At 41.9% G+C, this 25,191-nt stretch overlaps 1 protein-coding gene across 4 annotated transcripts in view; it reads left to right on the forward strand.

Annotated features, from left to right (window-relative positions):
* zbtb16a (zinc finger and BTB domain containing 16a) overlaps window positions 1–25,191 on the forward strand; it is a 167,066-nt gene that overhangs the window by 20,678 nt on the left and 121,197 nt on the right. For 3 of the 4 annotated variants that reach the window (XM_071506568.1, XM_071506567.1, XM_071506570.1), the window contains one exon: window positions 3,027–4,353. In XM_071506568.1, the coding sequence (XP_071362669.1) occupies window positions 3,116–4,353 (1,238 nt within the window). In that variant the 5' untranslated portion in view covers window positions 3,027–3,115. Of the gene's footprint in view, window positions 1–20; window positions 464–3,026; window positions 4,354–25,191 lie in introns of those variants that run through there. The other variant, XM_071506569.1, reaches the window with a different exon arrangement.

Below are 25,191 nucleotides of genomic sequence, written 5' to 3' on the forward strand. Positions count from 1 at the left end.
GTTTACCTGATTGCGCTGCAAGGTGTTGAAGTTTGCATTTACGCACGGTAGCCTATTGTAGAGATGTTAAGGTTGACGCAACCCCCCCTCTCGGTCTGGTTTAGTATGCTGGAGATCGCAGCCAGAGGACGTGAGGTCTGGCTGTTTCACCGGGAGCCAGACAACATATGACGCCTCGCTCCATGTGACTTTACTGGAGAAATCGCGTTTTGCTCGTTTTCATGGAAATTATGCAATTTTTAGACAGCGGCACTCCTGTCAGTCCTGGTATCTCCAGACACACCAGTGTGGCTCATTTAGCCGTGATGACATCATGATGAGGACCGGAGACATTGGTCTCTTCACTCGAAACAAGCCCAAATCCAGTCACTGTACTGTCACACTACATTTGATTGACAGGCATCTGGATGTTTGATTGTTTTCCAATAATCGGCTTGCAGTCCCGAGCGCGGCATACTGTGAGGTGGGGAACTGGCAAATTGATTTGTTATCGAGACTGTCTGATCTCTGTCTTCCCCCTTTCACTTTTTCTCTTTATCCTCTAGGCAGCTTTCCGTAGATCGCCACCTTTCTCCTTGATTATAACAAACCGGGGTTTGAGCATTTCACCCTGCCTCAAACAAAGTCCACCTGCGCGTGGATCAGAGGAGAGCTGCCTTGAATCGCCGAGAGATCCTGGCAGCTGTCCGTCTCCTGTGTACTTTTTAGCAGGCTCAATGTCCCTGATTGTCCCCCTTAGAGACGCTGAAGCATTTTGCTCTGTGCACATTTGTGTCTGTCAGTGTGGCCCATGGTCTGGAATATTGAACGGTGTTTATTCTTGTTGTGGCTGGGTCGCCAAGGCGCGCTACGGCAGACAACTCGTGATCGGATTGATTATGCTGCCTTTCGGTGAAGTCGGCCTAATGTGGTTATTGTCAGCGGTCTACATTGTCCTCCAGGGAGAAAATCTCTCCTGGCTTAATGTACTCAATGTAGTGCGCGATGTTTTGCATAATGCATAACGCTGTGTATAATTTGTCTGGCGCGGCTGGCCGATATTCACACTGTCTAGACGCACACAGACCTTCCTCTTATTAATAGAGAGCTAACATGGGTGATAAAGTCTCCAAACAGCAACTTTGCATTGTGTCCCAGTGAAGCCACAGCTCGGCCCACAGAGCGCAACAAGCATTGATCATTGACGGGCCATAAATCGCAGCTATTGGCATACCTGTAATAAAGATAATGTCGGGTTTTAGGCATGACCTCTGTTGACTGAGAGGCAGAGCTCAGTTAAACGAGAACCTGTGGTTTCATCATTACCTATCCTATATCGATCTTGTCAATGTGCCGAAAAGACAAACTGCCCAGTGACCCAAAAGCCGGCAGGATTATTTATTTTCCATGATCCTCACCACAAACAATAGCTGCCAGCAACGTTTACCTTCTGCATATTTTGCTTTAGGCTTGTGTGATTGAAGGTTTTTCCAGTGATCTTGCATATCTGAGAGTTATTGATATTATGGGTTTTTTGTTGTTGTTGTTGTTGTTTTTTTGAATGTAGTGGCCTAGTTTGAAGGCTGATAATATTTCCTCTTTTTTCAGTGTCTGTGCGTGTATTGTTCTCAGGCTGAGAGGAAGGAAAAGAAGTGCTCAGAAACTTCTCTCTCTCTCAATTATTTGTTTGTTAAAAAGAAAATGAAGCTCTCTGAAAAAAGGACATTGACAATTCCAAAAAAATGTAAAAATGTTCTTGAAAATGAGAAAAATCTAAAGAGAAAATAATAAAGATTAACAGAACAAAATGAGCTGTAAACCTGATATATTGAGCACATTGAGTAGACAAAAATTGGCCGTCAATAAGCTCATGCAGAATGTGGGTCAATGGAGGCGCTTGGCTGGTAGTCATTCGTTCGTTCATTCATTCATTCATTCAACTATAATATAATGTAGTGCCAAGAGTGTTTATTTAATTAGAGTAATGACGAGAGAATAATTTTCAGTGTAGGTCATGATACAAGGTGGAGATATTTCCCTGTTAAGTAGAATTGTCATGTTAACAGGAGTCTCAGATGATCGTTCACGTAAAGTGCACATAGTGGTGAAAGTGTTCATTTAATCTAAGCCTTTCTTCATTATTTTAGTGTAGGTCAAAGTATGGTGTAGATTTGAGGTCGAGCAACATGTTGCCCTGTTAACTTGAATAATTGAGTTAACAATAGTCACAGAGACAATCCCTCATTTAGGATTTTCAACGTTAGTGACCGAGAGCAGGGCAGGGTGTTTGGTGCGGCACCGTTGTGTGCTTGTGCCTCATCCTGCTTTCCTTTCCTCCCATTTCTGGCCGCTGCTCTCTGCTCCCGTCTGTGATGGGAATACTGAGTAAGATGCTATTTAATTTCAGAAAGGCTGCTGACGGTCTTTGTGAGCCAAGCAGCAGAATAAAACCACAATTCACACTTGTTTAACCGGTGTGCATCCCCATCAGATAACCAAATGAAGACGTCTTTTTAACATAACATATGTTGGACTGATTGGTATGCAGGGTGAGCCTGTTGGACGGCTCACAAATTGTCTCCCCTCAGAAATCTACAGTCCGTACCATCCACTGATTTTAAGAACAATGCCACTGCACAGTGTGTTTACCATCCCTGCAGGATATTTCACAATTTGAAACTCCACTGATTTCACACTTAACCATTTGCAAAATAAATAGTGGTGTACTCTTAATACATTTAGTTGACAAATTAATTGCATTTTTATACTCAGGATGTAATTAATGAATGTGCTTTGCATACTTTTTGTGAAAGTGACGCTTGGGAAATAGTATATATTTTTTGCTTCTGTTAAGAATGAATGAATGTTAAAAGAACATTCATTTATTCAATCTTTTTTTTTTTTTTTTTTTTTTTTTTTTAAAGAGGATAAGATTTCTAGGATTTGAAAGTGTAAAGACCAATAGAGCTGGTCTGCAAAACATGTTTGCTGTTGCATCAGAATTTACCAGAACTGATTTTCCTTTTTCATTCTGTTTCACCATCTAGGTTTCATCTTGTTTACAAAGATAGCTAAAAACACTGCTGAGCGGGGAAGGCGAGCCTCATGAGTCGGCCTCGTGGATTGCATCGACATAATGGATTTAACTAAAATGGGTATGATCCAGCTCCAGAACCCCAACCACCCCACTGCCCTGCTGCAGAAGGCCAACCAGATGCGTCTGGCTGGGACTCTGTGTGACGTGGTCATCATGGTAGACAGCCAGGAGTTCCACGCTCACCGGACTGTGCTAGCCTGCACCAGCAAAATGTTTGAGATCCTCTTCCACCGCAGCAGCCAGCATTACACCCTGGACTTTCTTTCACCAAAGACTTTTCAGCAGATTTTGGAGTATGCTTACACTGCCACGCTACAGGCCAAGGTGGAGGACTTAGATGACCTTCTGTATGCAGCAGAGATCCTGGAAATTGAGTACTTGGAAGAGCAATGCCTCAAGATCCTGGAGACGATCCAGTCCTCAGATGAGAATGACGTGGAGGTTAATGTTAACGACGGGAGCACAGAGGAGGATGACGAGCGCAAAGCCCACAATGGAGCCAAGAACTCTAAACAGCATTCCGCAGAGAGTCCCTATCTGTCAGGTACCCAGCATGTCTCCGCCATGTCTGGCATGGTGGACCAGAGTCCCTCGGTCTCCACCTCTTTCGGTGTCTCCACCCTGAGTCCCACCAAAGCTGCTGTGGACAGCCTGATGAGCATCGGGCAGTCTCTGCTCCAGCAGGGCTTTGGTGGTGAACAAATTGTCCATGGCAACTCCCACCACCTGATGACTGAGATCAAGACTGAAATGATGCAAGTGGACATGGGTGGCAACGGCCATGACAGCCCTCAGAACATGGAGTCCAGTGCCTCCAGCAACGGAGAGCGAAGTGGGGAGGAGAGGAACCGAGATGGTCCCGGAACACCAACCAGGAGCAGCGTAATCACCAGTGCCCGTGAGCTGCATTACGTCCGCGACGAGGGCATGGGTGACCATCAAGCTGAAGTCAGCCAGATGGGGCTGGAAGCAATGGCTGGAATGACAGAGAAACACCTGGCCTCGCTGTACGCCCTACCTGTCAATCACAAATCAGATGCCATCATGTCAATGCCGGCATCCATGACCTCCACTCTCCCCATGTCCCCAGCCCTGGCTATGTCTATGGACTTCAGTGCCTACGGGGGACTCCTGCCTCAGAGCTTCATCCAGAGAGAATTCTTCAGCAAGCTCGGGGAGCTGGCAGCAGGCATGAAACCAGACGGCAGGAACCAGCATGAACGTTGCAATGTTTGCGGTGCAGAACTGCCAGACAACGAAGCTGTGGAGCAGCACAGGTAAGCCAAGTTTTCTTATGAGTAGCTGCTTGCTTATTGTTTTGGCTTTAAAATTTATGGTCCTTGTCAGCCTTCCAGTACAACAGTTTTTTAAAATTAATTTAAAATTAGATTTTTTTTTTTTTTTTTATTCCAATGAATCATATTTTGGTTGATGCAAGATTTCTTTGGCAGTTTCCTTCATGTGCAACTGTAAGTGAAAGTCTTAAGACATATGGCCTCAGAATTTCCACAGACCTTACTAATTATACATATTACTTACATAAGTGCTAATTGCTGTGAGTAACAGGGACTCAATTATAATCCTTTCCCAGTTCTGAGTTGACTGTTTTTGGCTTTGAGAATAGAAAAAAACATACAGTTGTTTTGTCATTTGCCTTCTTAAGCTTACACCACTCACTTTGAATGTCTGTGATCATGACAACTAACAAAACAACAAAATAACCCATCCACACATCTGTTATGTGTGAGTAAGTGACATCCTTTGATGGACGCAAACCTTAGTTCTGTGTGGCTGGCAGCTCAGGCCCAGACATCCTCCCCTTCAATAAATGCCAAGCCTGCCCAGGTGACTGCAGAAGCAGTGCTGTCGTAACATCGTCTAAGACAATTAGTTACACCTTACAAGATGTGGACGGCAGCTATCATGCACTTACCAAAGTGGTCCCCCCTCATCCTGGGCCCAGTCCCCCTCCCCTTTCTCATAACTGCACAAGGGGGGTCCTTATTAGCTTGATAGCTGGAGTAAACGGTCAGCCCAGGAAATGAGTGCTGAACCTGGGCTCTGAGACAAGGAGGTAGTTCTAGGACAGGGGAGTGGCATTAAACCAGCACAGTGCTATTTCAATCAGTGCATAAAAATAAATCTTACAGGCCTGGAAACATACCTGTGGAAGTTTTGAAAACTCCCCACACATTTCCTGTCTTAGTCCAGTATATGTTTTGTCATCGTATATGTCTCTGCATCTGTCACAATTTTATCAGCCTTGAGGAATGTTCTTGCATCGCTTCTTTTGTGGGTTTTGCACAGTCAGTGTGTTTCTGACTAAAGGCCTTTTCTTACCTTGAGGGCCACCTTCTCACCTTGTAATGTTTGCTTAAATCAATAGGAATGCACAGTGGTTAAAGTTCACTTGAGGATTTGAACCCCATCACCGGTCCCCTCATGCGTCAGCCAGTATCTTGGTATGCACGGCTAAGAGCTGGACTGATTTAGTCCAAACTGCTCAGTTTCTAAATCTGTCTCGATGTTGTCTTTAGAAAATACTGAATATGAAAGAATAGCTACTACCCCAAAAGAGAGGTGTCCTTCTTTGCAGTCCTACGCTACAGTATTGTGCAGTTTTTTTACTCCATTATATATTGGTGGTCACTTAAGTCAGTCAGTTACTTTGTAGTTTTTTTTTTTTTGTTTGTGATGACTTCTTAAAGTTCACAGATTTGTGTGGCCTTCATGATGTGTGCTCATTATTGATTGAATAAAAGGGGGATTTCTGCATGGGCTGACACTATGAATCTTTAAAAAAAAACAGCAACTGTAGAAGTGAGTTTTTGGAGTTCTTCCTAAGCAGGCTTTAACAACAGCTTTAAAATGCACTATAGCCTCTGTGAAAGATGCGGCAATGTAGCCTCACTGTGTTAAAGGACAGGCTACACTTGTCTCTGTCTTGAGAAAAGTCTGGCGTGTGAAATGGTTGCCTGTGTTTCAAGAGGAATTTCATCAATTCGCTCAAGCTGGGAAATCTTGTATCAAAGGAGATTTCCAAACTGTTTCATGCATTGATCTTCCTGCTTCGCCCCATAGCATACTAATGGGTTAATTTAAACTGGTTGATACACCGACACGACACTGTTTAATATTGTACGCGCTGTCCTGACAGCCTCCTGAAGTGTAGAAATCAAACATTGCATCATCTGCTGTCTGCTTTGCCATCCGCACATGAAAGGTCTGCTGTGCTACCCTGAGATGCTTGATAATTCAGACGCTGCTCGTGTCCTCGCAAATTCCAATGTGGGTCATTTGATAGCATATCAAGCCTGTGCTTTTTTTTTTTTTCTTTGCAAAGGTGCTGAGTCTTTTGATGTGAATACAAGATGTTTTATTTCAGACGAGCGGAGTCGTGTTCCCTCGGACTAATTACACATCATTTCCCCGCAGCCACTGTGTCAGGGTCACTGCTGCCTCTGCAACAAACACATAAAAAAGTTGGCAGGGTTCAAATAGTGCAGGCAGGTCAAGTCAAACACGAGTGTAATTGTTTCCAGATGTGGTGCAGGTCATTGGTGTGAGGTGTCTGTGTGCATGCGTCTATGTTAAAATGAATGCACCAGAAAGTACCCACTTCCTGTATAAATTTAGTCTTTGCTCCCTTTCATTCCTCTGTGCCCTGGATCATATCATAAAAAACAACCACCCAGACTGAATACAATGTATATTGGCTCCACAAGTGGTCTGTGAGGAGTCATCCTTGGGAGGGGAAGAAACATGTGCTGATAAGTTAGCACAATTGATGCTACCTTGAAGTAGCACTTAGTTTCTTAATTTAATGAATTAAGTCTTTTCTTTTCTTTTTTTTTTTTTTAAATCAGAGAGCTTCTCATTCAAATCAAAATTTTGCAAATTCTTGACAATTTAGCATAGTTCTTGTACAGCTGCCTATATTTAAACAACATTTAATATTTCACAACTTTGGCTTATTTAAAGTAAGTTAAAGAAGAGTTTCATTATCTGTAGTGAAACTCAATATACAGCCATATCTTGAAGTAACCTTTCAAAGAAATGTATGAAACTAAAAGAAGAGCCTTTAGAGGTGCCTGTTTCTGTTTACTGAATCTTAGCAATCTGTATCTGACCAAAACAACTTTTCTCCTCTGTCTCTCCTCGAGCAGTCCACCCCCCCCCCCCCTCCCACTGACAAACCCTAGATTTATTTCTTAAAGGAAGCCCAGGGTGAGCGCTGTTGCAGCTTCAGGGAGACGGGATTACAGCAATATTTTAGTAACCCTTGCACTGAAAAAATAATCAACGCAGGAAGGGCCTGAGTGATTATTGGGAAAATAAATGCATGATGCAGGGGGCTAATTCTGCAGAGGCAGGGGGAAGGAAAAAAAAAAAAACCCTCCACTGCTTGGTATTCCAAACACAGCATCCAATTCACGGGAACTAGCCTTGGGTTTATCTCTTTCACTTAATCGTCCATTCTCATGCAAATGACTGACCCTCGCTGTAATGTACATCACATAAGTGAAAAAAGAGCCTATTTTAAAGGAGAGCTTTTCCAACATATAGGCGTTAAACATTACTGAAAACCATCAATGCTTTAACTCTGTGTTTTCATAGAAAAGAGCAGGTTTTTTTTCAGGGGGCAGAAAGGGGGTGCATGAATGAGACAAGTCAATGAATCCCTGCCTCCCCTCTCTGTTTTTGATCATTTTATTTTTATTATTGATGAAAGTATTGGACAAGAGGGGAGAGGTGGGGAAAATAATCACCCCAGCATTAACCCCCGCACGCGTGCACACTCCTGTTTTCATTACTGTTCACACACATTCCCCTCATCATCAGCAGCAGCAGCAGCAGCCAGCAGCCAGCGCTCACTCTTCCATTTCCTCTCCTTTTGTGGCAAAGGGGGACGGAGGGCGCTCTAATACCCCGGGCCCCAGGTGTTTAAACAGCGGGCCCAAGGCTCTTATCTGTGCATATCAGAGAGGGACAGATAACCCCTGGCACTCCTCCTCAGTAAACCAAGAGCAGATTGAGCCCAGATAGCGGTCCATAGCGTTTGTTGCAGGTGATAACGATGTATGCACACGTGCACACACACGCACAGATGCACATATATACCCTGCACATGGAGGAGAGGCCAGTGGAAGGCATACAAGTTGTTTCCCTCCACATTGACACTTGTCTGCTTTGGCCACTATCAACCATTGACCCCTGCTTTCTTACTATACATTCACACAAGGAGTAGCTGGGTAGTTGGGGTCAAGTGACCATCATGATGGCCGCTAGTTGTGCAGGAAAAGGTTGGTAGATGCTGGCTGAAGAGAATCTCTACCTGCATAAGATTTCATTAAAAAAAGTCCCAAGAGCCTAATTGGTTATTTGCTCTGATGTGTTATTCTGAGAATTATCTCTCCACTAGGACGTTAGTTTTCTTGATTGACAGGTGTCTCAACCTTTCACAACCAGCTGTGGTGATTTCCACTTCCTCATCCCTCCTCAGTTTCCCCCAGGCTCCACCCTCTTTGCCTGAATTGCGTTTCTGTGGCTCCATTTAAATACAAAGATTTTCACAAGTGGTAGTCAAATCAACACTTCAGAGGCCTGCTGGGATTTTTTTTTTTTTTTATGACAGCTGCAGTCAGGTTTTTGAGCAGTCAGATCATTGATTTTTGTTCTGATAGGTGCTGCTATAAACATAAATCACAGTGATGTGAAGGTTGAGTTTTTGTGGAGCTAGTTAGCAATTTAAAAATAAAAGAGAAAGACTCAGTGGTGAAAAACTTTACTTAGATTTTCAGTGAATCTACACAACATTTTTTTTTCTTTTTGGAGCTGAATGGCTTTTGATGGCACTACTGACCACAGTAGCTACTGCTATCGTCGTCATCATCATCATCATCATCATCATCATCATCATCATCATCAGAAACAACAAGGCCATGTGATGGCAGTTTTTACAATCAGCCAGCAGCAACTTTTACGTCTCTATTCTTTCTGTGTTTATCCTTCATGTCGTCACATGTAGCATGGAACTGTATCATTCAGCGGCTAACTGAAAGACTCAGAGGCAACAACAACGGTTCAGGCTTTTTTTTTTTCTTTCCGCATCCAGGGAGCCACGAGGGGTTGCTAAAGGGTCTGCGTGACCTTAATTCTGTCAGACATCTGTATGATTTCACATGTGCCAGAAAATCAAAAATGTTCTTGTTGAGAGATGGTGTGCGTGTGTGGAACGCGTCCATGTTCACAAACACCCAGTGCAGTGTGTGCAATATCAGAGCTCTCTGGTCGTTTCCTCTGCTCTGCTTCAGGAAGTGTTTCAGTAAAGAGGAAAAGAGAAAGTTGGCTGGCAGTTTGTAAAAATGGACAAGTGTGTGTGTGTGTGTGTGTGTGTGTGTGTGTGTGTGTGTGTGTGAGATTGAAGTAGGTTGTCAGATATTTGCTTCTCTGTCTCATTCCTGCTCTCAGGATACAGTATATCACCTCTGGCCTGAAATAAAATAACTCAAGCTAAAGCAGCGGCAACAGCAGCAAGCTTATGATCCTAACCTGTAAAACTGTGCAAGCATTTTCCTGCTTCCTGAAAGCAGCCCGGCAACAAAGCATCTATTACATGGCAGTGGATTACCCTCTATTTGAAATCACTCAGTAAGCTAAGTCTCCCCGGCTTGCACTCAGAGGTACAGTACATGTTGGTGTAATAATCCAATAGCACAAAAAGCCTCACTCAACAAAAACACCTCTCCAAGAAATACCCTAACCACAGACGGCAGCAGAGGGGCTTATTCAAGTCAGGCTGCCACATCGCCTCTCTTTTTATCCTCACACAGGTGCCTTTTTTGCCCTTATTGGAGGTGCAGTGTTTGTTTATGCCCCCGAGGAACAGGCGCTTTGACCGGGCCCACGGTGATAGACGCAGCCGAGGCAGCTGCTGGCTGAAGCCCAATTATAGACAGGCTTTAAAAGGCTCTGGTTGAACCGTAAAGATTTACACCGCCATCGCTCTGATCTCAGATCTGGGCTCTGTCCTTACTGTCAGGATAGGGAGATGTATCGATTAAAGACTTAGCACAGGGGGCTACATCATGTGGAATGCACTACACACACACCCACACACACACACACACACACACACACACACACACACACACACACACACACACACACATCTTAGTACAGATCAAGCATTTTATTGTCATGTGGTCCTGCACTGACGTCAGGTGGCGAGTCACCTTCTTACATCTGGGGAAACTGCTTTTGAAAAAGAAACTGAGATAGGTTTTTTTCACAAGAGGAGGGCGTAAAAGAGAGTGGCAACACCAAGAGAAAGTTGAAGGGGGGGGTGGCTGGTTTCACATCTACACAGTGGCTATGGCAATGGAAGGAGGTGATCTAATCAGTAGGCTGATTAGATCACCTCCTTCCCTGAGATAAGAGTGGAGGGAGGTGCTTGTGCAATAAAAGTTAGCAGCTTGACTTGGTGCGACCAGCTGCCTCTGTGTGGCTAACAGCGCTCAGCAGACGTGGCCTTTGCTGATGCGGTCTGGCAGGGGCTGCTATGAAACGAACACACTGAGGCCCCTATCTTTTGTCCCTGTGGGGGCCTTGTGGTCTGGAGGGAGGGATAAGGATAACATACTGTACTGGAAGTTGGCCTTGTGTGTGTTCATGTGAGTTTTTTGTATTTTGTTTTGTGTTGCTTTAAGGGGGGCTGGGTGAGGGGCTCAATGGGAGTACTAATTACAGCCAGTTATCAGGTGACATGCAAATGTGTTATCGGCCTTAACTTCCTGATGTCTATCTTTTCCCCCAGAAGCTGCTGTGAGTGTTGGCAGGGGAAGAGGTTGTGCCACTGTTTCTCTGGAAATGCACAGTGTGAGAATCTCAGCAGGGAGGCTGCTTTAAAAGCATTTTCTTTATGTTTTTCAAACCTTTTCCAGAATTAGCAGCCCCTCTTCACTTGGCAAACTTTCTTACTGTATTAAGGTGCGTGCATCATTGTCAGCTTTCCCATTAAAAAAGAAAAAGTCAATAGAATTAGAATGATCTGGCCTTAAAGCTGAGTGGGTTTTAGTTCTAGTTCATAGAGCCCTGCCTCTGTTCTCCTAGACCTGAACGCTCTGGGTTCTAATCCCATCGATATCCTATTAGCATCCCCTCTCTGGGTCCCCGCCACATGAAAGAAGATGTGTCGGTTCCCCCTCTCTGATTCTATCGCTCTGGCAGACCGTAGGGAGGACAGCCACAATGAGCAAATGTGCTGGAGCCAAAGGGCCAACCCAAGTGTGCTCACAAATGTCCTGTGTGTGTGTGTGTGTGTGTGTGTGTGTGTGTGTGTGTGTGTGTGTGTGTGTGTGTGTGTGTGTGTGTGTGTGTGTGAGTGAGTGAGTGAGTGAGTGTATGTGTGAAAAAGCTGCCACAGCCACCTCAGAGGCCCCCTAGCCTCCCTGGGAAGTATCAAACCAGAGCCCTCCGTGGGCTTCCAGCGAGAGAGCTTCTAATTAGCCTCTTTGTTGCCACTTGAATGGTTTGCCAGAGATTGGCAAGGGGCCCCAATGGAGTGATACCAGCACGCTAAGAAGCTGGTCATAAAAATTACCCCCCATTCTCTCCACTGTCACCTGTCACAAAGGAGCTCTCAGGTAGGAAACTGAGGCCAGAGCAGCACCATGTGAGTTTTTAATCCACCTCTTCAGGGGCAGAGGAACCGTGTTTGCTCAACAGGTGGATGCTTGGTTAGCGCTCGCCGTCTGCTCATAAAAGGCTCCTCTCGGCAGCATATAAATGAAAAGTGAGATCAAAATGTCCAGAACAGTAACAGTGAACACACACTTAAAAAACAAAACTCATTATACTTCTGTTGAATTGTTAAAAAGAAGGTGAGCCAGATTTGTTTACGAGCAGTTCGGACAATAGAGGAAAGCAAAAGTAGAATGTGGTCACTTTCTAGCACAAGTAAGAACAAGTGACGTTTTAAGCCACATCTTTCCATAAATTAATGGCTTTTTCAATGAAAACACATGCTGCATCTCTGGTTGTAGGCAACTGAACAAAATATCAGTCTGAAAAACTCAGTAAGGGCTGTTGATTACAAGCTTGTAGATTATATATATATATTTCATGAGGGTTTGCCAAAGATGCGTACAAATGTATATGACATATACGAGTTAATGGCTATGACCCATTGATTAAGTACTTTTCTTGATATATGTCATAGTATGTAATTTATTTAAAAACATCAAAATGTACCAAATCATTTATGTTATGTTGATGTTCATTGTCAAATAAGTGTGAGTGAACAATTTCAGAAGCAGAGCATGACCTCATATTTTACATGACTAGCATGTTAGTTTACTGGCTGCCTTATTAGTAAGCAATTATTTGATTATCTATTGAATTATTTAATTCATATTTAATTGACTGTCACAAAATGCCACATTAGGAATTGAGAAGTCAGTCACTTCACTGTATGAGGACTCAACTGTTCACTGTAGCTGGAGTGAGAAGTCGGCAAACTATGTGCTATATTTACTATATAACACAAAATTCTAGTGTTACATATTAATCATTTAAAGACATTACTCCCACATGGGTTAATAAACAAACTTAGTTTAGACCTTTTGGCCCTGTGGGATACAAAGGACTCAAACTTTTATAATCAAAGATGAGCATCATTGTGTTACCACAAAACAGCCTCTGTGCCCATCACCCTGTTCAAAATGCTCTCAGATCTACAGTTGTGGCGTCTGACGTGCTGCCCTGTTAGCGTCCTGGCAATGAATGTCAAGGCGACTTGGTGCTGAAGCGCCGACCGACACGTTTTAAGCTCCGCTGTAATCCAGGAGGGATCAGTTGGGTAAATCGTGGCATAAAGCTTAAAACTATAATTGATTTATGTATTTGCTGACCGAAGACGCCCAGAGAGATTACCAGAGGGAGAGAGCTGATGATGGATAGGCCGGCCCCCTCGCAGAGGCTGCATGAGAGGTGGGGGTTGAATTCAATTGAAGGGAGATTTGTCTGCTTGAAGAGCAAGAATGTCTGAAAACAGGGAGTGAGTCGGAGAATAAAAGCATTAACAGTATGCATTTACAAAATCAAGCCAGTTTATTTATTTATTTATTTGCGTTTTTCACCTGCTTTGCATTATTAATGAAATTTCATTGACACAAAGGATCATACTGAAACAGTAGCTGATATTTTTATTGTCTAAAATTTTATCCTGACATATAAAATTACACGTTTGGAGATGTTGTGGTATAGTGTTAATTATGTTAAAGGATTTTCCATAGCTAACAAACATAGTGTTGATCAGTTCTATAATAAATGACAAATCAAACATCATGGTATATTCATCCACTCTACTCTCACGACCAGGGCCATCCACAAAAAACACAAATATTATTATAGTGTACCGTACAAAAATGAACAGGGCTATTTTCTGAAACTACTACATATATTTCTGATTTTTAAACAATTCATTGTTAATATTAAGACATATTTAAGTCCAAGTTTTGGCTGTGAAAGTGATTTTATTTTAGTTTTAGTTCTCCAAAAACTTGCATTCAAATCTTAAGTATATCTATAGAAAACATTAAATAACATGACATCATCTTTTTGTGGTGGTATCTGCAATTTATTAAGTGAGGTCCCCCTGAAATTTCTGACTAGATATCAACCTATTGAATTCCAAAAAAAAAAAGAAAAGAGAAAAAAAAAAGCCAGATTTCACATTTTATTTGTCTGTATACTGTAACTATTCAATTACTCTTTCTGTTAAGTTTATTGTCTTACATTACAGTCTGGTGCCAAAGGTGTAAGACAAGTGGAGAACATAGATTATTAATGTATTTTATTATTTTATTTTATTTTATTTCTGCCTAAAACACAACTTTAATCAAATAATAGTAGATTCTGATGACAAAAAACAGAGTCAGCCCTGCACTTACAACGTTTTGTATTTTGATGAAAAGATAAAATGTCTGTGTTTCCTGTTAGATCAGACTCATTTATCACCTTGGCCAATGACTAGAATATGTCAGATTGCTGCATTATCAGTCTGCCCTTAATTGACATCATAATTCTCAGATTGCCACTGATGAAGTATTTGAAAGTGAACGCCATTTAACCGGTCAGATGGTTTTCCTGCCATAATCAGCCCATGAATCTCTCTCCTGACACATTATGAATCCCCTCTTTCTTGTTTACTGCCTGACTGTCAGGCATCTCCAAGGTCTCTCTTGACCGCTCCCAGATTGTTTTGTGTTTGTCTGTTTGTCCCTGGGCCCTGAAAGGCGAGAGTGGGATAGTAAAAGAAGAAGAAGAAGAAAAAAAAAAAGCCATTCCATTTCCCGGACTGATCACTGAAGCGGGTGGCTCTGACATGTCATGACTCAAACAGCATCATTTCTGCCACTCCTGTCTCGCCACTGACCTTACAAATGATGCTGTAGGTTCCCGCCATATGCCATTAAGCATGGTGTAAAACAGGATGGAGTTTTATCCCCCCCTCTTACTTGCAACAGCACCCAGACACCGTCTGCAGCTCTCACTCCCCGCTCTCACCTTTCGGAAAAGAAAAGCAGATTACAGCAGCAGTTTTCTCTCTGATGCTTTTGTCCATATACTGTCTTCTTTTTTTCTCCCCTTCCTTCCCTGCTTGTGTTTTATTGCCTCCTGTGAGTGTTGGGCTGAGGCGAGGAGCTGGAGCTTCCCTAACAGGTGTTTGGGTGCTTATCGCCCACGTCTGTGCCCTTATCTCTGGCCCTCAGCTTCCTGCATCCTCTCTCTTGCATGCCTCAGAGTGGGGATATATTTCACTTAGCCTCTGACCTGAAACCTTCCTCTCTATCTCTATGGGTCCCTCTCCCTCCTTCTCTCTCTCCCTCTCTCTCGCACACCCAGATGGACGGGGCTGTGTGACAGCATGTGAAGACATTTCATCATCATCATCATCATCATCATCATCATCATCATCATCATCATCATCATCATCATCATCATCATCATCATCACCAAACTTGACTTTTTTTTCCTTCTCATTTTCATATTACTCATGGCCAGCAAGAGATCATAAAATTGAAGATTCTGCAATAATTAAACCAGGACTACAACTAGCAATTATTTTAGTTAATTTAATTTAATTTGTTTTAATTTAATTGTTGATTATTTTCCTGATGAATGTATTAATGATTTGGACTATAAAATGTTAGAAAATGAAGGTTCAGGTGATGGTTGAATTGCTTAAATTGTTATTGTAGGTTTTTACCTGAAAAAAATTGCCTTAAACGATTATTGTCAATTATTTTTTTTGTCGATTGACTAATCAGCCCTAAATTACACACATTAATTGCATAGCCCCACCAAAATCAAGCGTTACCTTCCAACTGTCTCAGATTATTGTAAAAGAGAAGAAAAGAGAGGAATCAGAGTGGAAATGTCTTAGAAGCTTCAGCACAGTGAGCTTTGATGGTTTTTGGAGCCACGGGTTTGATCCAGCATTTTGTGAGTGTTTGGTCTCAGGCTTTAGCCCCACCTCCACATTCCCTCTATCCTTCCCTGCTCCCAAGTCTCACACAGGGACAAAGGCTAAAGTGTCTGTGGGATGGGGTTGTGATGCTGGTTTGGAGGGGGTTGACCCCCTCCGAGGACCTGACAGGGGCCCTTCTTTTTTTTTTTTTTTTTTTTCTAATCCCCATTCTGAGTGGTCACAGAGGGGAAAGAGCCCACAGTCTAACACCCATGAGAGAGTCTATTGTGAGCGGTGGGCTCTGTTACAGTAGGGTGGATGCAGGGGTCTCAGGCCCAGATAAACGCCTGGGTCAGCCAGGTCCCCGTTATTTACAGTAGGTCCTTTCATTGGCCGAGTGAAACAGGAGCCTGTGGTGGAGGTGGGGGCTTCAGGGGACGACCACTGTTTGTGCTCAGCCAGGCCTCCACTATAGGTCAAAGAGCACGGGGGTGGGGCTGCAGGGGTTACAGACCTGACTTTTGTCTGTGTGTTGGTGTGTGTGTGTGGGGGGGGGGGGGGATTACTGCTTATAGGGGAAAAAGAAAAGGTTGGCTTCAGAGAGAAAAGGCGGCAGTGATGACTTCCACACCGTTCTGTGATGTGACATAATTTAAGGATTCTTTTTTTTTTCCTGACCAATATTGCAATTAAAATTCTTTTATATACATTTCCTATAGATTAAAAACCAAGAAATGAAGAATAATCACAAACTTCACTTACTGCGACACAAAATAATCAAATGATTCAGTTGCTTGTTGTTGAGACCCTCCTTTTTATCAACTGAAACTTATCTACATTAGCATTTATTAGCTACAGCTGCTCAAACCCCAACGCCTTTTTGGCATTGAGTGAAATGCGTCCCTAACGCAAAGCTGGCATCAAACATCTTTTCCTAAATAAAACTGAATCTGTGGTTGGCTAAATTTTGATTCGAACGTCAGAGTTCTTGTATGGTTGTATAGACAGTTAACATTTGAGACGTTTGGCATCTTGTGTTAAATTGTCCCCATTCAGTATTGGGAAAAGTACTGATTGTGTTTGTATCTGTATGGTCCTGTGGCAGGCTTCATTTGCTCAGGACAATTGTCTTAAAAATCAGTAAAACTCATGTACAAAATAGTTTTATTTAAAATTGCATTTGCAAAACTGGACTCTGTCAAATATTGATTTAGATTTAAAAATGATTAATCACACAGATGTGTTGGGCTGTTGCTTGATAAACATCGTGCTCTGGCCCATAGAAATCAAATTGTGTTAAATTTCACTTCACTCTTCATTTCACTGATTTATGGTGGACAAAGGGAACATTTTTTTGGCTTTATTGAACCTTTTCAAAACTAATCAGATAATGTAAACCCAGAGTTACTCACTTCACAAGAGCAATTTGCATTTTTGCACTTTCTTCACTTTATTTATGGAAGAAAAGACTCTGCAAGCTGTCCACTTTCACTCTGTTATGCAAGACTTTCTTTTAATAGAGGAGTATTGCTCCTGCTTCAAAGTCCGGCGATTTATTTTACATCAGCTGTTCAGGGAAAACATGTTTCTGTGAGGATCAGATGTTGTTGTTGTTGTTGTTGTTGTTGTTTTTGCCAGGGTGTTGCTCAGAAAAGTGAAAATTCAACACCATCACAAATGACTGCTTGTATCAATTGTCCTGAAGTGGCTGAGTGACCTACATCATAAACATAAAGAAACTTACACAGCAAAAGAAAAAAGCTTTACTGCAACTTGCTGTAACCCTATGCTTCAGATTCACCTAGTTAGGTCATCCTCCTTCTCACGTGCCATTCAATACTCTGGAATAATCCTTATTTTCTGAGAGATCCAAAACCAAAATGGTCTTAACAAAAAAAAAAAAAAACAACTTTCACCTCAACAGTGAAACATTTGCTGTCAAGTACATTTATTAAGCTTAATCCCCCGCGATCCATTACCAACCTAATTCCTGTTTGTTGCCTTTCATTAAGAAATGGGAAGTTGCCAAAGGCAGGCACAGCACGAGAAAGGGAACCGGTACCATCTGTCCGAAAGACTCCAGCATAATCTCGCCATAATCTTAGTGTCAACCTGCCATATTAGGAGGCGAAGCCAAAGAGAGAAAAGCCGAGTAGAGACGTACAATAAGGACAGCAGTCTCTCAGGCATTCGTTTGCTGGAACAGATTTTATTATTTCTATTTAGACAAAGACAGGAGAGGTTAAAGGTCACCAGGCGAGAACTTTACAGATGAAGCGGGGTGCGGTGGGGGTGTGTAGGAGTTTGGTGTGACCCCCCACCTCTCACCCCTATTGTCCTGAGAGAACACAAAGGCTTCTGTCAAACTCTAGTGGTCAGCACTTCGGCCAAACCGCGCCGAGCCGCAGAAGCAGCACAGGGGTTTTGAATCTGGCCAAAGCGGCTGCCTCTGACCAATCAGGAGCCATCGAGAGAGACAACGGTTTGTCTTCTCTAATGGCTTTTTTCTAAAATGTCAAAAAAAGTAGGAAACAATTGAGTTGTTCTTTGTCTGACCTTTGTTATGTTCCTCCACAGGGTGTTAGTCTGTGGAGGAACATAACTAAGCACATATACACAGGTACAATTTTAATGAACTTGTACCTTACTTGACTGCATTTGGTCAATATCGCCAATCATTTGTTACTTTACAGATTCGTATTTTTCATTCAGACTTATGATCAGCTGATGAAATATGACTTATTGCTGTTGACAAAACTACCCGGCAATATGTAAAATATTTCAATTTAACCTGCTGCAACATGAAGATATAAAGATTAAACATAAATTTATCCATAATAATAATCTAATTAAATAATAATTCAACACAGACAGGTACCAATGTTGCTCAAATAATGAGTACTTTTACTTTTACTTTTACAAGGGGTTGTAAGGTGGAAAAGGTGGGGGTTTGTGCTTTCTAAAAAAAAAAAAAAAAAAAAAAGACATTTGAGAGTTATTTAATATTCATCCCTTCCTCCAGAATTTCCTCAAAGTGCATTTGGTTGAAAATAAATCTCCCTATTTACTACTATAATAATAAAAAAAAAGAAACTTAATAAGAAAGAGGTTGTAGAGTTGAAGTTTATAATTTCAGATCTTTAGCTTAGCAAAAAAACAAAAAAAATTATTGTCAAGTCTTTTCACCTACACGTCTATTGCTGTTTAACCTTGCGTCTGGTCATTGTCCATTTGTTGTGGAATAAAGAATCGTTTATTCTAATCAATCTTATAAAAGGATGTTGGTCAACATCCTAATAAGGACCCAAAAAGCCACATTTCAAATGCAGGCAGAGCTCTGCAGCAGCTATTCGTCAACAGCTACTGTCCTCATTCATCCATCTGTAACAGCAACTGTCACTGGCTCAGATTTAAAAAATGCCACCGTCCCGCTTACATTTCTCACCTCGATAGAGGGAGAAAAACACATGCGAAAAGAAAAGTAGAAATGTCTTGGATCAGAGAGCACAGCTGAAATCCTAAAAGGGCTCACTGGCATTACATTTTCTCTGCCCATTTCTTGCTTTCTGTCCTCTAAATACCCTTGACATATTATGGAGGAGATCAGAGGCCCAGGAGAGAGATGTAGGCTCTATGTGGGTGTCAAGGAACAATGTGGGCAATAGCAAGGCCTTACAAAGGGAATACGCAGCACAGCATTTGACTTGTCTCCGTCTTCAACCAGCGTTCTCGTCAGTGTTGTTGATTCTTTGCATCGCTAATAAAACGGGGACAGAGAGGTTCATGAGAGGTAGATGACCAAATTGGTTTGTTATTGTCATTTAGCATTGTTAAACAATCCGTTCTTCAATCAACAGAATATTTGATGATCAATTAACCATTTTAAGTCATTTATCAAGGAAGAATTCCAAATGTGTGATCTGCATTTTGGGGAGTAATATGATTAATATTTTCGATAGGTAATTGACTGACTGCTGGACTCCTTGTTCAGTATATATCACATTCTCCCCATAATGGATACATTTTTGGTTTATTTTCTTAAAATTTTATTTTGTTCAAATTTGAATTCATGGAGCTCTCCAAAATTTCACCAATAAAATTTGTAGGTTTGCTATTGGCTCTTTAAGATTGATCTTAAATTTTGAATTTTTTTTTAATTAAATAACTCTTTTGCTAAAATAGTTATTTAGCAATGACATGTCCAATGAAATGTCCAAAGAAAACGAAATGTCTGGTCATGTTTTCCAGGCTGATTTTATGTAACTGTGGTCAGGGAGGAGCCTCATTAACTGGTCCACTAATGAGGCCTTCATTAAATACCTCAGTAAAGGCAAGTATTGTGCTGCCAATACCAACCTAACTTCAGTTTGTTGACAGACCTAAGACCAGCTTGACGGGCTTCTCTTTTGAGATGGTGACATTGTCTTTGTAGAACAGTAGAAACGGCAACGGTCTCTGTGTTTATTGGGATGGCCAGCAGTATGGCGGCCAGGCCTGTACAAGCCCTCAGAGGTCAGTGGACATGGTATAGCTTTCACATGGCCCTGAGGTCCTGACCCCCACCTTTCCTGGCCATATTCACCCCCCTCATCCCAGCAAGGACCGAAGCCCTTTGAGCTGAGCCCTCAACCCCCCGCAGAGCGCGCCCCTTCAGCACATTAATAGTGGCACTGGAACTAATTGCCCAACCTTAGATGTGCTTGAGACTCAGATTGCCTCAGCTGCCAGCGCGCCACAAACCCCCCAACACTCCACCCCAAACAGAAGAAAACCTTCAAAAGAAGAATCGCAAAATTGCTGGTTTCTCTGCCCAGTCTTTTGGTAAAACACAGCTCTTCTCCTCAAAGAGCTTCATTTATTTCTTTGTGTTACTGTAATATCTATTCAAGCTTGTTTTGAAAACATCACCCTCCCTTCTCGTGCTGTGCTCTCCGATTTTTGTCTTGCCATTCAAGCGATGGCTTGGTTTCGCTTTTATTCCTGCGAGAGGACTGACAAGTAACCACTATGCACCTCGCGCCTTGGCGAGACCTTCCCACACATGCCATCCACCGCCATTTTGTTGCGAACCTCTTCAGGCACGATAAAGCACCAAATCACCCTTTTGTATTCGGCACACGTATCGGTAATCCTTGCCATCATTCTAAAATATTTTCTTTCAGGCGTGCGCTTTGAACTGTGAATTGCAGTACGGGTGTAAAGTGGTGTCTAGCACCAGACTGTTGCTGTTCACACTGTCACGTCTGCCGTCTCCTCTGCTGCATTCAGCGTCACCGGAGTTCAAAGAGACACTGAAAGAGAGGAAGGCAGCCTGAGAGGCGTTTTATGATTTTATTGAGCAAGAGGAAGCATTGTTGGGAAGGTGTGGACCGTTATCTGTGCTCTGTCTCTCATAATGTCACTTCAGACTGTGGAGCTCTGCTTGTTTGTGGATGCATGTGTCTGGATAATGTTTTCACACTGCATGAAGTTACAGTGCTCCGTTACTGGTATGGAAATGTCTTTGTTTCTCCATTGTAATGTCCACTTGTGTAATTTCAGTGGAGAAGTAGATGGGGAGTAATGATGCCTTGTTTTCAGGTAGATGCTCAGATCAAAGCTTCTTCTTAACTATGTCAGGTCATATTAACCACACACAGGTCAAACCCTGTATATTTGTGTTAATATGCCAAAGACGGTTCATGCACGGTTGCCAGATGCCAGAAGCATTTTTTCAACACAGATGCAGACGGATGAGCATCCTGACGTCCTTTTCTTTCTTTATCTTCATTTTCAGAAAATGGATTTCCCATTTAATTTCTGCAGCATTGGCTCTGATGGCACTGAAAAAATGTTTCTACAGATTTACTGAAACAGTGATGGAATACGCAAAAACATCATGACCCGTTTAGTAATGCTTACTCCAATGATATGAGAAGTAAGAGCATTGCATTGGAATTCAACTGAGAGCACTGATGTTTTCCCTTTATGTTTGCATTGTTTTTACAAAATGTAGATGAATTCTCCAGTGCTGTATTTTTCAGTCTCACTGGATCACAGTGCATCTATAGAAATGGAAGAAAGAAAAATGTCCTGTAAGGTTAATTTTTACAGCCGTTCCCACTCAAAATGTAAATGTTCATGACTTTTATTTAAATCCGAAGGGTTCATGTTGTGTACATTTGTGGGGAAAATAACTCAGCAGTGCTATCTGATTTAGCAGAGAAGCCTGCACCAACACATTCAAGTGCACGGCCTTCATCGGGGAGTTTATATTGTATGACAAAATAATCTTGGCTAAAGATCCACTTTATAGATTCAGACTCGATGTTCTAACAGCCCTGCTGGTCCCTGCTGGTTTAACAGTGTTTGTCTTGGTCTTAAGTTGGGACACGTTTCTCATCATCTACTCCTTGTACTTGTTGCCCTGGAGTTTCCCCTAACTAATAATAATACTGTGCACTTTACTCCCGTTAGAATGCAAGCTTCTGAAATTACAAATCCCCTCTTCCCAGATTGACGTTATCATTAGTAATAAAATAGGTTATTTGAGCAGCTTGTTGACTGACAGCATAATCTTGTAACTGTGCCACATCTCGACTGACATCTTCACCTTTGGCTGTGACAGAGCAAGACAACAAATGATGGACTTATTTGTAAAATACTTAGGAGTGGAGGCTCTGTGTGAAATTACTCCCAAATGCTTCCTTTCATTTTATATTCCAATCTAAAGCATCCACTTTCCCTGGCGCTGAGCTGAGGGCAGACCACAGGAGTTGCTGTCTTCTTTTTAATGTCATGTAAATTCTACAAAAATTCACATTGCACAGGCAGTCTTCATAAAACCCGTCAGCAGCCATGGAAAAGAGTGGTAATGTTTTTATTGGGGGAGGGGGCTTTGTCCAAAAATACCTTGTTTACTGTCTTTTAATTAATTCAGTGAGCTCTTAAAGATGCTAGTTAAAATCCACGGGAACGGAGGAGAACACGTTTACAGTATGTTGTACATACGGCTTCACTTTGTACTTGGACTAGTTCTGTTTGTGTTTACACACGTCTATTCATCCTGACCCTGCTTGTTAGTGTGGTCATGTTTTTTTTATCTGCTGTCTTGTCATCATAGGTTTCATACACAGATCATCAAAGAATAGTTGTGGCCCACTTTAGTTTTATCATCTGAAGCAGAATAATATTTATTGTGTTGCTGTTTTAGCCTGCGAGTTACATCAGGGTCCGGAATACTTTTAGGTGCAACATATTTATATAGGGGATTATTACTCATTAGTATATACAGGTTCTTTTTAAAGGTTATCTGCATGGTTAAAGGGGTTTTAAATGATAGGTGGAGTCTTTTAAGGTATGCATTAAGGATGTTTTCATGTTAAGTGGTCAATTTTAAAGAAATTTAACCCCTTAAAAATCCCCTAAACCATGTTGACAGAATATTAAAAATACTTACTACCTTAACAAATTAAAACCCCCATTCAAAATATCATACCTACATCATTATTAATGAGTAAATGAAAAACATTTTAAGGTGAAAGTTTTACAGAAAAATGCTTGTCAAAACTCAGTGGGGTGGAGCTGTTTGGGAGACTTTGGAGCTTAGCATTTCATGGACAGTGCACACAATGCACAAAGGAGCAATGTCTCCAGATTATTGCATTGCAAAGAGAAGGACATTTGTAGCTCATAGACATCATGTCAGATTAGGTGTGATCTAGGGCTGCGGCCACAATGTGAAATAGAACTTGCCACTGAAACTATGACTGATTGAATTCTTTGAGGCTTAGCAGCACTCTAAAGAGATCGTAGCGGCTCCTTTTAGAAGTATTTAAGTTGTGTCCCTGCATTTAAAAGGGGGTGATACTTCACACTCAATGTTTTGACTGAGCCAAGGTAATTGGTTCCATATCATCAGCTGCGTACAGAGACATAAAACTGCATCCATAGGTCATTTTGACTGAATAAAATGTTAAAAGTAGTTACATTCCGTAAATGTCACACCTATTGAATGGTAGACAATCTACCAGTCCAGGCACTTCAGACATTTTCTGTGCTGTAGTCACAAAGAAACATCCATCCTTTAGATTTATTCATCCATGCCTAGTGATTGAGAGCCCAAACTACAGAGCAGACGCACATGATGAGGGCAGGGAGCAGAAGAGGAGTTCAGCCATGTTGTGATATCCCCAGCCAGCCATATCTTTCTCCCTGAGACTCTCAAAACCTCCTTGCTTTTCTAGGACAGCATCTGTGCCCCGAGACTCATCATCTCTACTCTACCTGCTCTCTATGTATTTTGGCATCTCATACTTCAGCTGCCATGTTTGCATGCTGCCAAATAATCCATCACAGGACACATTTCTTCTTGCTCCTTTAAATAAACTCAGTTGCAGCAGCAGCAGCAGCAGCAGCAGCAGCAGCAGCAGCAGCAGCAGCAGCAGCAGCAGTAGTGTGTCTGCTGGCTGGTCAGATAATCCTCCATGGAAATGTAGCTGTTGACAGATGTGTGCATGGCTATCAAGAATTATAGCCGCAATAAGAAAGACTAAACTTTATCCTCTTGTAGCAACAATACAGTGATCGAGCTCAGCACTGATATTATATGGTACATGTCCTGGACATGATGTGCCAGCTGTAATCCCACGACCATGCACTTCAAATCTCCATGCACTGCTGGTGTGAACTTTTTGTTTTTTTGTTTTTGCTGCCGTGTGATAACCTTAAGTGCTGTTTGAATTGTTGTTCATGCTTACATGTGGGAAACTGAATGATTGTTGATCTGTCTGTGATAATGTGAGGTGACTCTTTAGAGCTCAGTAAACTGCCAGACGCAATGAGCAGGTTTATCATCTTGAATCTCTTTTCCCCACATAGGATCTTGCTAGGACAGACAACTTATCCCGGTTGCTTGTCCAGCACTGGGAACACGGACTTGAATCATGGGCCGTTACCATACAGAGACGGTTTAACAAAAATATTTTATTGATACATTGAGAAATATAGCATGAAATGTTTTAGGAGCTCAACCCATTGAAGAGACTAAAAATCATGATATCTTGGCATCTGCTGCTTTGAATTTGTTCTTGGTTTTTCTAATCTGATTCTCCCAAGTCCCCCAACTTTATGGGTGTGCAATACTGAATTGCCCCTTCTAAGTGGAGGTCCAAGCAATAATTATTTTCATCCTATTTGCTTTTTCCAGTTATAATTAAATCACTAAAATATAAAAAAATAGCAAACAATGCTGACAAAGGAAAGAGGGAAATCCTCACATTTTAGAACGTGCACCCAGTGTATGTGAATGACTTAAATTACCTGAAAATGCAATATGTAACTCTTGTGGTTCAAACCCTGACCGCCTTCCTGTCAAAAATGGCAAATATTCCAAGATTACTAACCTAGATGAGACAATGTCTGGGACTGCATTGTAACAAGAATGTGAAAGGTTCATAGAAAGAGTTAATTCTGTGTTGTTTGATTAGCAATTTGCTTTCTTACGTGTAATTCAAAGAGTATGGCGTCAAAGAGTGACCTATGATTTCAATATGAGCAGCGCATTAACCAGTTTAACCAGTTTCAGGTTTACAAGCTGCAGTTGTTTGTAGATTGTGATCATCATAAAGATACGTCCCAAAGAAATGAGAGCGAACAGACCATC

The sequence above is a fragment of the Trachinotus anak genome, unplaced genomic scaffold (assembly GCF_046630095.1).
Source record: "Trachinotus anak isolate AG129_WGS33_773 ecotype Australia unplaced genomic scaffold, CSIRO_AGI_Tana_v1 ptg000020l, whole genome shotgun sequence".
NCBI classification, from domain to species: Eukaryota; Metazoa; Chordata; class Actinopteri; order Carangiformes; family Carangidae; genus Trachinotus; species Trachinotus anak.